This window comes from Podarcis melisellensis (genome assembly GCF_964234715.1).
Source record: "Podarcis melisellensis genome assembly, chromosome: 6".
Taxonomy (NCBI): Eukaryota; Metazoa; Chordata; class Lepidosauria; order Squamata; family Lacertidae; genus Podarcis; species Podarcis melisellensis.
Window position 1 is genome coordinate 48423963 of NC_138538.1, and position 12432 is coordinate 48436394.

The 12432-nt window shown below is 45.7% G+C and overlaps 2 protein-coding genes across 4 annotated transcripts; one reads left to right on the forward strand and one right to left on the reverse strand.

Moving 5' to 3' along the window:
* Nucleotides 1–47: 47 nt before the first annotated feature.
* On the forward strand, nt 48–4107 carry SNAPC2 (small nuclear RNA activating complex polypeptide 2). Of its 3 annotated transcripts, none has more exons than XM_081916170.1 (6): nt 48–155; nt 309–489; nt 852–965; nt 1054–1122; nt 1365–1635; nt 2522–4107. In XM_081916170.1, the coding sequence occupies exons 2-6, from the start codon at nt 313–315 to the stop codon at nt 2884–2886; spliced, it is 996 nt and encodes a 331-aa protein (XP_081772296.1). In that variant the 5' UTR covers nt 48–155; nt 309–312; the 3' UTR covers nt 2887–4107. The 3 variants fall into 3 exon arrangements, with proteins under 3 accessions (XP_081772296.1, XP_081772295.1, XP_081772297.1); XM_081916169.1 differs by having other exon boundaries at nt 53–205; XM_081916171.1 differs by having other exon boundaries at nt 53–205; nt 1365–1548.
* On the reverse strand, nt 3075–12422 carry PIF1 (PIF1 5'-to-3' DNA helicase). The gene is made up of 12 exons (XM_081916164.1): nt 11629–12422; nt 10752–10878; nt 10250–10375; nt 9843–9996; nt 9081–9195; nt 8893–8999; nt 8295–8434; nt 7685–7791; nt 6451–6538; nt 5980–6125; nt 5280–5471; nt 3075–4492 (listed from the first exon to the last, which is right to left on the reverse strand). Exons 1-12 carry the CDS (start codon nt 12193–12195, stop codon nt 4439–4441), a joined length of 1923 nt encoding a protein of 640 aa, XP_081772290.1. The 5' UTR covers nt 12196–12422; the 3' UTR covers nt 3075–4438.
* Nucleotides 12423–12432: the final 10 nt, after the last annotated feature.

A 12432-nucleotide genomic window follows, 5' to 3' on the forward strand; every position in this document is an offset into this window, starting at 1 on the left:
AGACGCTGCAAAGGTTGCTTACGCCTCTGATTGTTTCTGGTCCTCGGCGGCCGCCGTCTGCGCGTTTTATACGTCATCCGATTGCGACAACCTGGAAGCAACGGCTTTTCGCAAACTAGGCAGCGTTGTGTTTGAGGACTGAGGACTACCGGAAGGTAACGAGCAGCGTTGTGTCTCCTTAGAAGCCAGGAACGGGTGGCTAGAGGTGAGGCGCTAAAGAGAATAGGTGCTGAGCGGGTGGCAATTGACACCCCTGGGCGTGTTTTCTCCTCTTAGGCTCTTAGCTTTTTCTTGTTTTCTCTTCTCAGCGCCATGAAGCCGCCTTCGAGGCAGCGTTCAGCCCCTGCTCGCTACAGGACGGCCTCCACGAGCCAGGCTTGGACGGACCCAGAAAAGCGACGCCTTCTTCGGGCCTTGAGAGCTCACGGCCAGGGTCCGCTGCGGCCCGAGCTGTTGAAGAAGTACCTGCCTTCGAGGGATGAAGAGGAGGTGGGTTGAGGCGTGGCCACGTGGTGGAGGGCAGGATTCGAATTTGGCCGGGCTGTGAGCTTCCTAACAATCCCACGAGTTGGCGGACTGATGGCCAGCATGCAGGGTTTGGAGACGAGGACTCCATCACTGGTCAGCCATGAGATAAATCGTAAGGGAGGACTTGGGAGGATGAATTGGGAGAGACCTGTGCTCCTTTTTTAATCCTTCTACACATTCATCCTGGCAAATCCTAGTTAAAGGGGAGTAATTGCAAACTTTCTGCCTTGAAGAAATACTCAGTTTTTATGTCTTCAGAAAGTAGGATACTGTCTTTTCCAAAACATTCCATGTATGTCCCCTAAGTTGTGCTGCTCTTGCAGATCATGGCATTTGTGGAGCACCTGAAAGAGCGTGTGGCAAAGGAAGCAGTCAAGGAACAATATCAGTATCGCCAGCGTAAACAGAAGGATGCTCCTATTCCAGCACCTATTGAGGTATGAGAGTTTTAAAAGTGTAGGTAATGTGATATGGCACAACATAAGCTAAAGGCTATTCACACAACTGACATTTCCTCTTTTTTAGATATGGACAGAGTTAGCTGAAAAATTGACAGGTCCCCTTGAGGATGCTGTGGCAACTGCTTTTTCCCAGGTAACCTTTTCCATGATCTTAATAAGATAGATATTGTTCTTGGTGTAGTAATTTAAGATATCTGTATGTCTCCATCTGACAAAATGTCTCTGAAATACATGGCTCTTTCCTGGTTCTCTTGGTTCTTGTATAATTTTTCAGACAGATTTAATGCTGGGAAATGTATTTGGTTTACTAGAGAATCCCTGACTGCTTGGCATACAAAGTCCATACTTGATTGTGACTTTTTCTCTACTCATTAGGTTTGGACAATTGCATCTACTGAGCCACTCACCTTGCTCCATTCCGTGCCTCCAAAGTCAGTGGTGATAAAGAATTCTCAATGTTCATCCCAAAATCTTCATAGTGAGAGTAGGAAATCCAATGAAGAATCTCATGAACCAACTGTATCATCAGATGTAGAGGAAATAGCCCCTGCAGAAAACAGTGGGTTCCATGTGGACTTTGAAAAGATCTACAAGTACCTTTCTGTGATCTCACGTGGCTGTAAGGCACCTGAACTCCCACCAGGTGGTAAGTCGGCGTTTGTGTTGGACCAAGATGAATTTAAATAACAGGCAGCTACTGGAAGAAATGTTTCTGCACTGGAATGTGACTCCAGGTAACCAAGACATCTATTACAGCATGCCTACTGTATTCTTGGTGCCAGGCAAAAACATTTCTCCTTATGGAAGCTGCCTTATTGAGTTTTATTTGCAATCATTCCATCCCTTCCATTTTATTCTGTTGCTTTTTCTTTATTGTGCCATTTTTGTCATCTGCTGTGGAGTTCTATTTCAGCTGAAGGGCTGGACACTAAATCTTAAAAATGCTTCCCAGAAATGGAGCATCCCCTAGGACTGGAAACACTATGTGTCCTGCCAAAAACTGTACTCCTTCTGCCAAAACTTCCAACTTATTTAGTGCTACTAAAAGCAACAACCACCTTGCCGGGCATAGTTGGGTAACCTTTGAGGTTACTGTTGTGGATGATGGGTGGGATTTGGGGGACTAAGGAAAACATTTCAGAAGGGAATTGTTTGTTATGTTTCTCCCCACCCCCCAGTGAAAATATGAGTGGCCCATGAGCGTGGAGACAGGGAGAGTTTTCCTAGGTGAGAGGAAGCAGCAACTTGTCATATAATGTAAAACAGATATAAGGTTCTCATCAGATTTCCAGTTTTTAAAATAAAACTTCTTATATAGAAAGTTATCCTTAACGTCCAAGACATAATTTTTAAAAATCTAAAATAGCTTAGCTGTTAATGTGAGAAAATTTACTACATTTGTTACACATGTTGGAGGCAGGGTGAAGTTTCAGAATCTGTAACTGGAGAACAGGAGATAAAAAAATCCTACCTATGTTTCTGCCAAAGTGAGTGTAGCCACTCTCCTCATACATTTTGCTTGCTTTCTGCAGAGTCAGCTGTGGTCCTAGATTTGCTACTGTCACTGCCAGAAGAGCTGGGCTTTCTGGACTTTAAGAAGCTGAAGAGTCACATGCACAAATGTTACACAGAGTTGAACACCCACTACACAGGTGAAAGAAGCAGAATGAAAGAGGGCAACCAGCCTGTAAACAATAATGGGGAGCTATTTCCGCATGTTCAGCCAGCTACTAGTGGCTTACCACAACAGGAGGAGAGTAGTAGTTCTCCTACCACTTCCAAAGATGATGCAACTTCTGCCTCTGCCATGGACTGGAAGACTCTGGGTATCTGCCCTTTGAATCCATTCTTGTTTCCTTTAGCTATCCTTGCACGTAAAGAAGAAAGCTTTGACTGAGGGAACTGGATTCTGTGCTGCCCAGTAATGAACTATGTCCTCTCATAACATGTGAGGGAAGGCTAAACAAGCTTGCTGAGCTTTCCTTAGCCATGATCCCCCTCATCGTAGCATGGGGGTTAAGCAGCCTGACCTGCTCTTTTACACCTTGGCTCATGAGTATACTTGTTTTGTATCAATATTATATGTACACTGAAGTCTGGTCTTACTACTCCATGACAGCTGCTAGATCTTATTTGGCCAGTTGCTATGTAGCAGCACAGAAAGGGCCTTGAGTGTTAATCTTGACCTTGGTCTACAGATCATTGTGGTTAGTAAAATAAGATGTTGAATATCATTCCTGAGTCACAGAATAGTCAAATTATTTTGTAATAAAAATGGACTACAAAAATATCAGTTGCAAAGCTGTAATAATCTCATATTACTTGCCAAGTGCCTTTTGCCTTCTACCTGTAACAAGCTCACCAGGGGTTACCTTCAATATGTTTTGAGGAGCTATAGAAGCCATGAAGGCTTTAACTGAAATAAACTAGGCAAAGTTAACTTATAACATGCTTAGGAATGTTACTGTTAAGCAATGCTTGATGATGCGGTATATCTTCTTGGAAGAAATGCCCCCCATCTACCACTAACACAATACTGAACTGTTATAGTTGCAGGCACTGAAGAATGCAAAGATGAAGTTACTATGTTATAGCATAGAAGCATAAATGCTACAGCAGCCTGTGTCAAAACATAAACCCTCCATGTAGCATTAGTACTTATTTTATTAAGGAGATATTAGTATGGATATACTTGGACTCATAACAGCTCATAGCAGATTTGCCATAAACTGGTGGGATTGGTGAAAGAAAGCATACTTTGTAACATAACATAACTAGCACCTTAAGTAAATATTACTTCAAACATAGATTAAATGCACTTCTCAAAATCTGAATTTTAACTGAACCATGTTAACTTGGGAAGGAGTTCCTAGCTCCTAAATTGGCAACATGCATATATAGTTTAACAAATTACTACAATTTAGCATCTTTGCTTTATTTATTTTATTTGAAGAGGCCTCCTGTAGAGAATGTAAATAACAGGCAAGTCCTAGAAGACTAGTGTGCCATCTTTGTAAACTCAGACTCTTGGCATGTTGTACACGCATTATGTGCTGCACTGAGAGCAGCAATTTCATTCACTTTTATGTCCTTTAAAAATAAAGTGCATTCTTTATTATTCAGTGTGTCAAACTCTTGCCATAGGTACAATACTGTCAATGCTGATGTTTGAATTAAAAGACTTCTTGAAGGTGTGATAGCAGAACATCTTACTACCGTCCTAATAACAGATTTTGGTTAAAAAATTGACTTATTTTCATCTCTTGAACTATGATAGCCTGTGGAAAATGTTTCCAGGATGTTGTTCTACTGCTAGAAAACAGAATGATCCTGGAAGTATCAGGAGCTGCAGTGCAGAAAATCCACGAGCTGATTCTCCATGGAAGAAGTTTTCCACTTAGTGGTGTAGATTCAATAAAAGTACAAGGAGCAATAAAAATATGTAAAGTTCAGGCAGCTTCTTCATTTTCTTTATTGGCTTGAATAGAGGAGTGCAGCAAAGCCTAAAGAACAAAAGTAACAAGTTATACACAGATACTCACACTTTGTATGATCCCCCAGGGGTGGAGGAAGACGGGGTGTGTGGTGGGGGTGGCCGCCACAGGTGTCGCCACTGAGAGGGGTGACAAAATGCAGGGCAGCACTCACCACGGGGCCCGCAGCGCGCCTGAGCCACGCGTCTCTCCTGGGAGTGACACAATGGCTTGGGCGCCTGCAGGCTCTACACTGCCCCAAACGGTCCACCTGATGCCTCTCCCTCAGCTGTAGGGTGGCTGAGTGGGAGGAGGCACGCAGACTCCTCAGAGGCCCCACAGAGCGTCCTGTCCCAGCTTGGGTGGCCCTGCCCCTGGGCACAGGACATGTGTGCCTTCCCAGGTGCCCAGTCAGCTTGCTCCGCCACTGTGATCCCCTGGGGGTGGGGGGCATTTCTGCCATATGGAAGAAAGGGGCAAGGATTCACTATGACCTTCCACTACTTTTTTCTTTAATAAAGTATGGGCTTGTAACAGTATATTCTTCTTTGGAGAGGGAAATGTAGGGAAGATACATTTTGCAATTAGGGCTGCAGACAGATGCTCAAGAGCATTGTGTCTATTTCAGGGTTACAGAGGAATGGTGGCCAGATATCCCTAATTCAAAATGCCATTAGTCACCTGTGGCGCTTGTTCCAGGCTCCTATATTGCCGTTCCTTTCTCCCACCCTCCTCCCTTTGCAGTTTATACAACACAAAATCAGAATGTCTACGTTGCAGATGGTTATGGTAGCCTAGTGGCAGATTATCACTTTACCTGGGTTAGAAATTTTTCTTTCTTCAAGTGCTTGTAGAACTGCAACACATATGGATTGGCTCTCACTACCTTGGGATCAAAATCCAGAACACGAAGACCTGCAAGGCTACGTGCTCGAGAAAGTGCTACATAAGCTTGGCCAAATTCAAAAACACGAGCCAATGAAATCTCAACGCAGTCCAGAGACATACCCTAGTAAAAGAGAAAAAGTCAGGAAGCAGATACTCCCTAGTTATTCTGATAAGTATGTACACCCCCAGTACAGTAAAGTACCTATATATTTTATGTATGATGCTTGATTCCGCAAAATGGGTACCAGGCAAATAGGAAGAATTAACACTGCTGAACATTTCCACAGTTCCCTCACCCTTTATAATTTTGTTTGCAGGGTGGTGTGATTTTCCAGTGTTTCTAGAATAGCCACATGTTGCAAGGAAAACAGCTTGAGTTTGATTGGTGTACAGGATTGGTCTGCCTAGATTCCACTGACTTATCGGGGGACAAGACAAATGAGCAGATTCTTACAGATCCTGCATAGATGTGGAGCCCAACTGGAAACATCCCAGAACCATAGTAACTTTGGTGGGAGCTTTAGTACAGATAAATCTAGATAAACACAAGTTCCTTACAGACGTCCCATTATGAACCATTTTTACTGTCTTGAGTTCTTGTACAGAATATCACACAATGTATCACTAACCTGGCTCTTGTGGATGGAAATAGCCCAGGCAAGTTTCAGCGGCAGCTGCTGACGACTCAGATAAATTCCTGCTGGTCCCTTAAAAACCCATCGTTCCAACCCAACAACATTAGTGACACCACACAGAAATCTCACTTTTGGTAGCCCTGTAGAAAGAGAGCCATGTCAGAACTTTGATCTCCTATGCCCAGGAGTCAGGGGCAGATAACCTCCCAAATATCTATTGTCTTTAAGGAGATACTGCAAGGCAGCCTAGAACTCATCCACTTGAGTTATTGTAAATGGGACACCAGTAGAATAGCAGCTCATGTACAAAAAAATAGATGGCAAAGAACAGCAACTATGTCTCAAAAAATCCACCACCACAGCGCAGAGGCACCTACCAAAGTTTCATTGTGAATCTAGAAGAGTTCAGACACAGTGCGAAGAACACCCAGTCATGGGTGATAAGTGCATCTGTCAGAAACTAACCTTTTCCTTCTGTTTCAAATCCAATCACAACTCCACGAGCCCCATTCACAAGACCTTGGGACACATCAAGATTCTTAGTAAGCATCACCTAGTGAAAGAATGTAAAAATTACTAATGAAGAAAAGCGTCATAGCTTTCACCTGTCCAGTCAGTCGACTTTATTGTACATAGTCAGCATTAACAGTAGAGTCTCAAGAACTGCCACTGAAAACAAACAAGAATGTCCCCACCCTGTTCCTCGGGTAGGGAAAGCCTCATACTTGTTTGGATGTTATTCATTGTATACACTTATCCTGCTTTTCAAGAAGGCAGCACACAAGGTAGATAACCAAACGAACAGTCAAATATTAAATACATACATGAGACCAGAAAAAAACAGTAATCCATCTAATAAAGTGAATAATGTGTTGAAAATGGTAATTGGTCTCAGTTAAACTTTAATATTACAATACTATCTCAGTTAAACAGCATCACAGATTTGCCACCCATATTTAATAGCTGGGTGCAGCTCTTAAAAGTCAAGGACTCTGTGGCATTTGGCATGGCCTGACTTCCCAGTTTTGAGGTTTAAAAGTTATTGAAAGCAGTGCACAACCAGCTCAAATAAAGCAAATGGGAGCCACTAGGGTCCATAAGAGTATCATTTCACTCAGCTGATACTCTAGGTTCTGTCATGTGACGATCTGTCCAACCTAGCCATGGCAGTGCAGGTAACAATTCCTGAGAAGCTATAATCAGTGCTAGCCAGCCACGCATTTGTAAGAGAGAAATCAGTACTGTATTAATAGAATGCAAGGAGTAACTGAATTGCTCAGCAGGCAAAACACTGAGCACATATAAATAGCTTGCAGATGTGTCCAAGCCTATAGCTCTGACATTCCAAGCTACAGTCAACAATTACCTGTAACTGCCACCATGACTCCCTCAAATGAACTATATAATAGATATTTGTTATAGAAACCATTCATTTTACGATTACTCTGCTTGCCTGCTCCTGTAAGATCCAGACAGCATTTGCCTGTAACTCTTTATGCTGTCATATTCTGCATCAAGAGGACTCCAGTATCCTGGGGTTGGGGACCCCTTTTGTGAGACCCCATGGGAAAGGTGGAGAATACAGGACTGTGGCGCTAGTGTAAGAAGCAGATAACATAAAAACCTTTCCCACCCCCCAAAAAAACCGCAAAATTCCATTGCCTACTAAAGAACCGCCTCTCGCTTGGGCAATTCTCACCTGGGCACCTTGTTTAAGTTCAATGTTGCTGCTTACTGGACACTGTGCATCAAGAGTTTTCACCAGTACAGGGTCACTATCCACTGCCTTGAAGGACCTTCGTTCTCCTAGAAGACAGACAAGATGTAAAAAACTTGCATCCCTCCTACCTGATGTGTTTTGAAAGGGTTTCTTCCCAATAGCTGAGCTGCATGTAGGGGGCTCTGCTTCATCCTTCCACAGCCCCAGGTGTTGTGAGCTCCAAGTATTAGGGCTCTGCGCACTATTCTGAAAGCATAATTCTGTAAACTTCCAGAATTCCAGACAATACGTATCATAATATGTTTCCCATTTCTGCAGATATCAGCAACAGAAGAAAATATTATAAAATAAATGTGTCCTTGTATTCACCTATCAAAAAGCAGTGGCAAGAGTATCAGGACTGGAAAACTTAACTATTGGTGTCAGTAGGATGTATTGCCTAATTTTTATAATGGTCTCATGTTGTTTTATTCAGAAAGAAGAGGGGCAGGGCAAGTTCCCAAGGGTTGGTTCCCAGCTCTTAGCTGAAAGTCTGTCTCCAAAAGGAAAGGGCTACTTGTCACAGTTGGAGTCATTGCAGCATTCTCACCTGGCAACTCATCCAGCCTTCTAGCATTTGTGAGCTCCACATCATCCTTGTGCGTGCACAACCGGGTAGCCAAGATTCCATCTTTCTCCACCCGATGGGTAGCTGTTAGAGTTAGCTGTCTGGTAACCTCCTCTGTGCATCTGAATGGGGACAATTAAAATTAAGAAGACATTTGTATCTGATGAGAAACATTGAAGACCAAGAAGAACTATCTGCGCCCATTCAAATTACTTTCCATGAGAACATGAGGCCGTAACCAGCACCAAAACATGGAGATCAACTCTGCATCGCTAGTATATGAGCGAGGATGCTTGCAGGTGAAGGAATACCCCAGAAAACACAGTACCTCTAAATTCCCCATTCCTCCACACCCAGTGTCTCCCAGCATTTCTCCATGGTTCCTCAAAGAGTACTTGACCCAAATTTCAAACAGTGCAATGAGTTTAAAGGAAGTATTGGAGCAGGCCAGCCAACTTGACAGAAGCAGCTATATCAGCATTCAAATGTTTGGTGATGTCTCTCTCGACATAGGACTTCCACCCCAAGAGATTAGAATCTCCCCAGCCAGATATTCTGCTGGGGGACGATGGCATCTCACCTGCCCAGGCGGACAGTATGCAGAAGAGAAATGAAGTCCCTGTCAGTCTGCCTCCGCACCTCTGTCAGCTCCATGTTCAGGTGGATACACTTGCGCCAGCTCTTTGCCTGTGAAGGAAACCCTTTGATCAAAACTATAGCTCGGCCTGTGACAAGAGCATGCAGTGACAAAGAGCAACAGCAGCACACCTGGAAACAGAACCTGGGCTGCTCGGAGGATTTGCTGACAGGAGGCAGCTGCAAGAAGTCTCCACATACGATGAGTTGGATTCCTCCAAATGGATCCTCACATTTCCTGACCGCTCTACGAAAAGAGAATGGAGACACCTTCAGGGAGCTGATTTTATTCTGGTCCAAGAGAAAATAAATGCAATACCCTAGACCAAGGATGGGAAGCCTGTGGCCCTCCAGATGTTGTTCTACTGCAGTTCCCATGATGCCTGGCTGTTGGTCATGCTGCTTGGGACTGATGGGAATTGTAATCCAATTGCATCTGGAAGATTCCCTGTTCTTGCTCTGCATACACATGCTCTGCATATGCTAAGACAGAGTAACAAATATAATTAAGTTCTGCTTCTCTCTGTGGCTGCAAACCCCCCTTCTAGGACCACATTATACTTAAGCAGTCATTTTAGAACTATGGTGCATGGACAGGAGCATGGGAAACAGGCAGGACTGAAGCACAGAGATGGCAATGCTGACTGGTGGCTCTGGGTGGACACTGGCCACAGCGTTACCAAAACTAGATGTGGGACTGAAGAGAATACACGGGCAAAGCTGTGAGTGTGAAACTGTTTGCTGCAGAATTGCATCAAGTTCCTGCTTAGGCAAAACTTTAGAACAACTATGCAATGTTTTGTCTTCTGCCCTATTAATACCCTCCCTAAAGCCATGTACACACAGGATTAATGCAAGTGCAGCAATATCCCCCAAAAGGAAGACTCCACCCACCTAGCTACTGCCTCCAGTTTATCAAAGAAATCTCCCTCCACCATAGAGATTTCATCTATGATCAGATGGCGGCTGTTCAGCCATTGTTGCCGAATTCCGGGTCTCTGAGCCAGCTCAATGCACTGATGTAGGGAGGCCTTTCCTGACCCGATACCTATCAAAGGAGAGGGGAAAGAGTATGTCAGCAGCAGTGGCGTAGCGTGGGTTGTCAGCACCCGGGGCAAGGCAAGTAATTTGCACCCCCTAACCCGTGGATTTGTGCCCCCTAACCCGTGGATTTGCGCCCCCTAACCCTAACCCCCAGATGTTGCGCCCGGCCCCCCCTGCACCCCTGCTATGCCACTGGTCAGCAGTAACCCATCACTAGGCTCTTTTTCGCTTCCCTCCTTTCCCAGGATCCCAGTTACCTGCAAAGGCATGGAGAGTAGTGCCACCAATCTGACATGCTGCCACCCCTGTGCTGGCTGTGGCGTAAGTGCTGTTTGGAGGCAGCGAGGCTATGATCTTTTTCAGCAGGTAGGATTTCCCAGTCCCTACAGAGAGAGCCCTTGTATTTAGAGGCACACAATCTAAATTTCAGTTTTACAATTACTCCAGCAGCATTCATACTTCCCTTCAAAGCCGAACCATTTAAATGGCAAGAGGCAGATGCAAAACTTGATCAGTTTTAGAAGTGACACCTAGATTGTAAATCAAAGTCGACTCAATGGTATCTGCCTCTCATAAATCTCCACCTGCCCCATGCCACTACCCCAAAAAGGAGAGACATCAGAATCACCAACTTTACATACCTTAAATCCCAGGTTTGTTCAGTCCTGGAAGGAATGCGGGATTCCCACCATAGTAGATGAAGCCACTACAACCTCTAACCTGCAAACACATAGACCCTCCTTGTCCCTCTTCTCTCACCAGCACTGCCTGTGAAGAAAACATTCTTCCCACTCAGCACTGCATTCAACACCATTGACTGTTCCTGGGAGAGTTTTGCTCGGGAGCACATGGACCAAGTCTTCTTCACCTGCTGCTTTTCAGCCACCTGAAAAGAGCACAGAAACCTGCCTTATGCTGAGTCAGACCAGTGGCTCATTTTGTTCAGTACTGTATCCACTGACTGGGAGCAGCTTCAGACAGGGGTGTTTTTAGCCCCACCTGGAGATTATGTGGGTTGAGCCTATGACATTCTGCCTGCATAACAGAAGTTAATACATTCCCCAAAAGGCAAACTCCTCTGAATCCTAAGTGCTCATGAGAATTTTCCATCCCATCTCTCTTGATTACAGCAGCCAGAAAGGAGAATGCCTCTCTTATCCAGAGGGATAGTTCTTTGAATTTCAATTGGACCAAAGAAGCCTTACGTTCAAATAAAATAATAATTTGACCTTGCCCATACTACTATGGACGTTCTGCTCAGGTATCCGCCAGTAAGACCAGCATGCATTGGAGAAAGGGCCTACTCTGTGGTGGCCTCAGTTATGGAACTTGCTAAGTGAGTTTCTGAAGTGCTTAAGGAGTGCAGGGATCTGTCACTTTGCATAACCACAACTTCAGCATCTAGGATTAGCAGGTGAGTATGTCCACTTTTCAGAAACTAGCCACCACTCTTATGCCAAGGATGGGGAACCTCCGAGTATCCTTGGACTCCAACTCCCAGCAGTCCCAGCCAGCACTGCCAGACCATGGGTGATGGGGGTTGGAGTCCAGCAATACCTGGACGGCCAGAGATCCTTTTATTATGGGCAGATCCAACTCCCAGCTTGATCATACTTTTCGACAGAAGCCGACTCACCTGTTTCCCATCGATGGACTCACTCCGGATGCGCTTCCGAGACGCGCAGCGTAAGGGCTGACCTTTCCGCGGGGTGCCTGTCACGTCAGTCAGAGCCTGCCGGGCGCTCGCCTGCTGCAAGTCGCGAGTCTGCACCGGGCTCACCGTGTCGAACGTCCGCGGTAGGCCAGCGAGAAGCCGCGTTCGCTCGGCCACAGGCTTGGTCCCCCTCTGGGCGGCTGCGTGCTTGATGCGCAGCGTGTGGACGAAGCGGCGCAGCCGATCCGGAGGACAATTAGAGAGCAGCAGCTGCACGTGATTGTGGTTTGCACCGAGCTGCACCGAGCTCTTCCCCTCCTTCACGAAGCGTGTAAACAGCCGCACTTCACCCCGCCGCAAGGGGAAGTTCTGGGGGCGCCCCGGACCGGCGGCGCTGGCCACTTGGAGAACCAGCTCCTGGAACTCGTCCCGGCCCAGTGTGACCCAAGCATCGCGGAGAAGCACACGATTTGGGGCTGCTGCAGCACCCAGGTGCTCGATCGCTACGGTGCAGCGAACCCGACCGTCCGCTTCGGAGCCTGGTTGCATTCCGTCCGACTGAAAGCGAGGAGGCAACGCAGAAGTCGAGACCTGCTAAAATGTTTGTACTGAAAAGACGCCGACTTCTTGCTGCCTTTCCCTTTCGCGTTGATTTCGGCAGCCACTTATTTCTCCCATGTGCCTAAGTAACTCTTCCAGCCGTGCCTTCGCTTCTGCCGCAAGCGGATTCAAACCTTTAACGGGGGTCGCAGCAGCCAATCAGCGCTGCGGGAGATTTAACTCCTC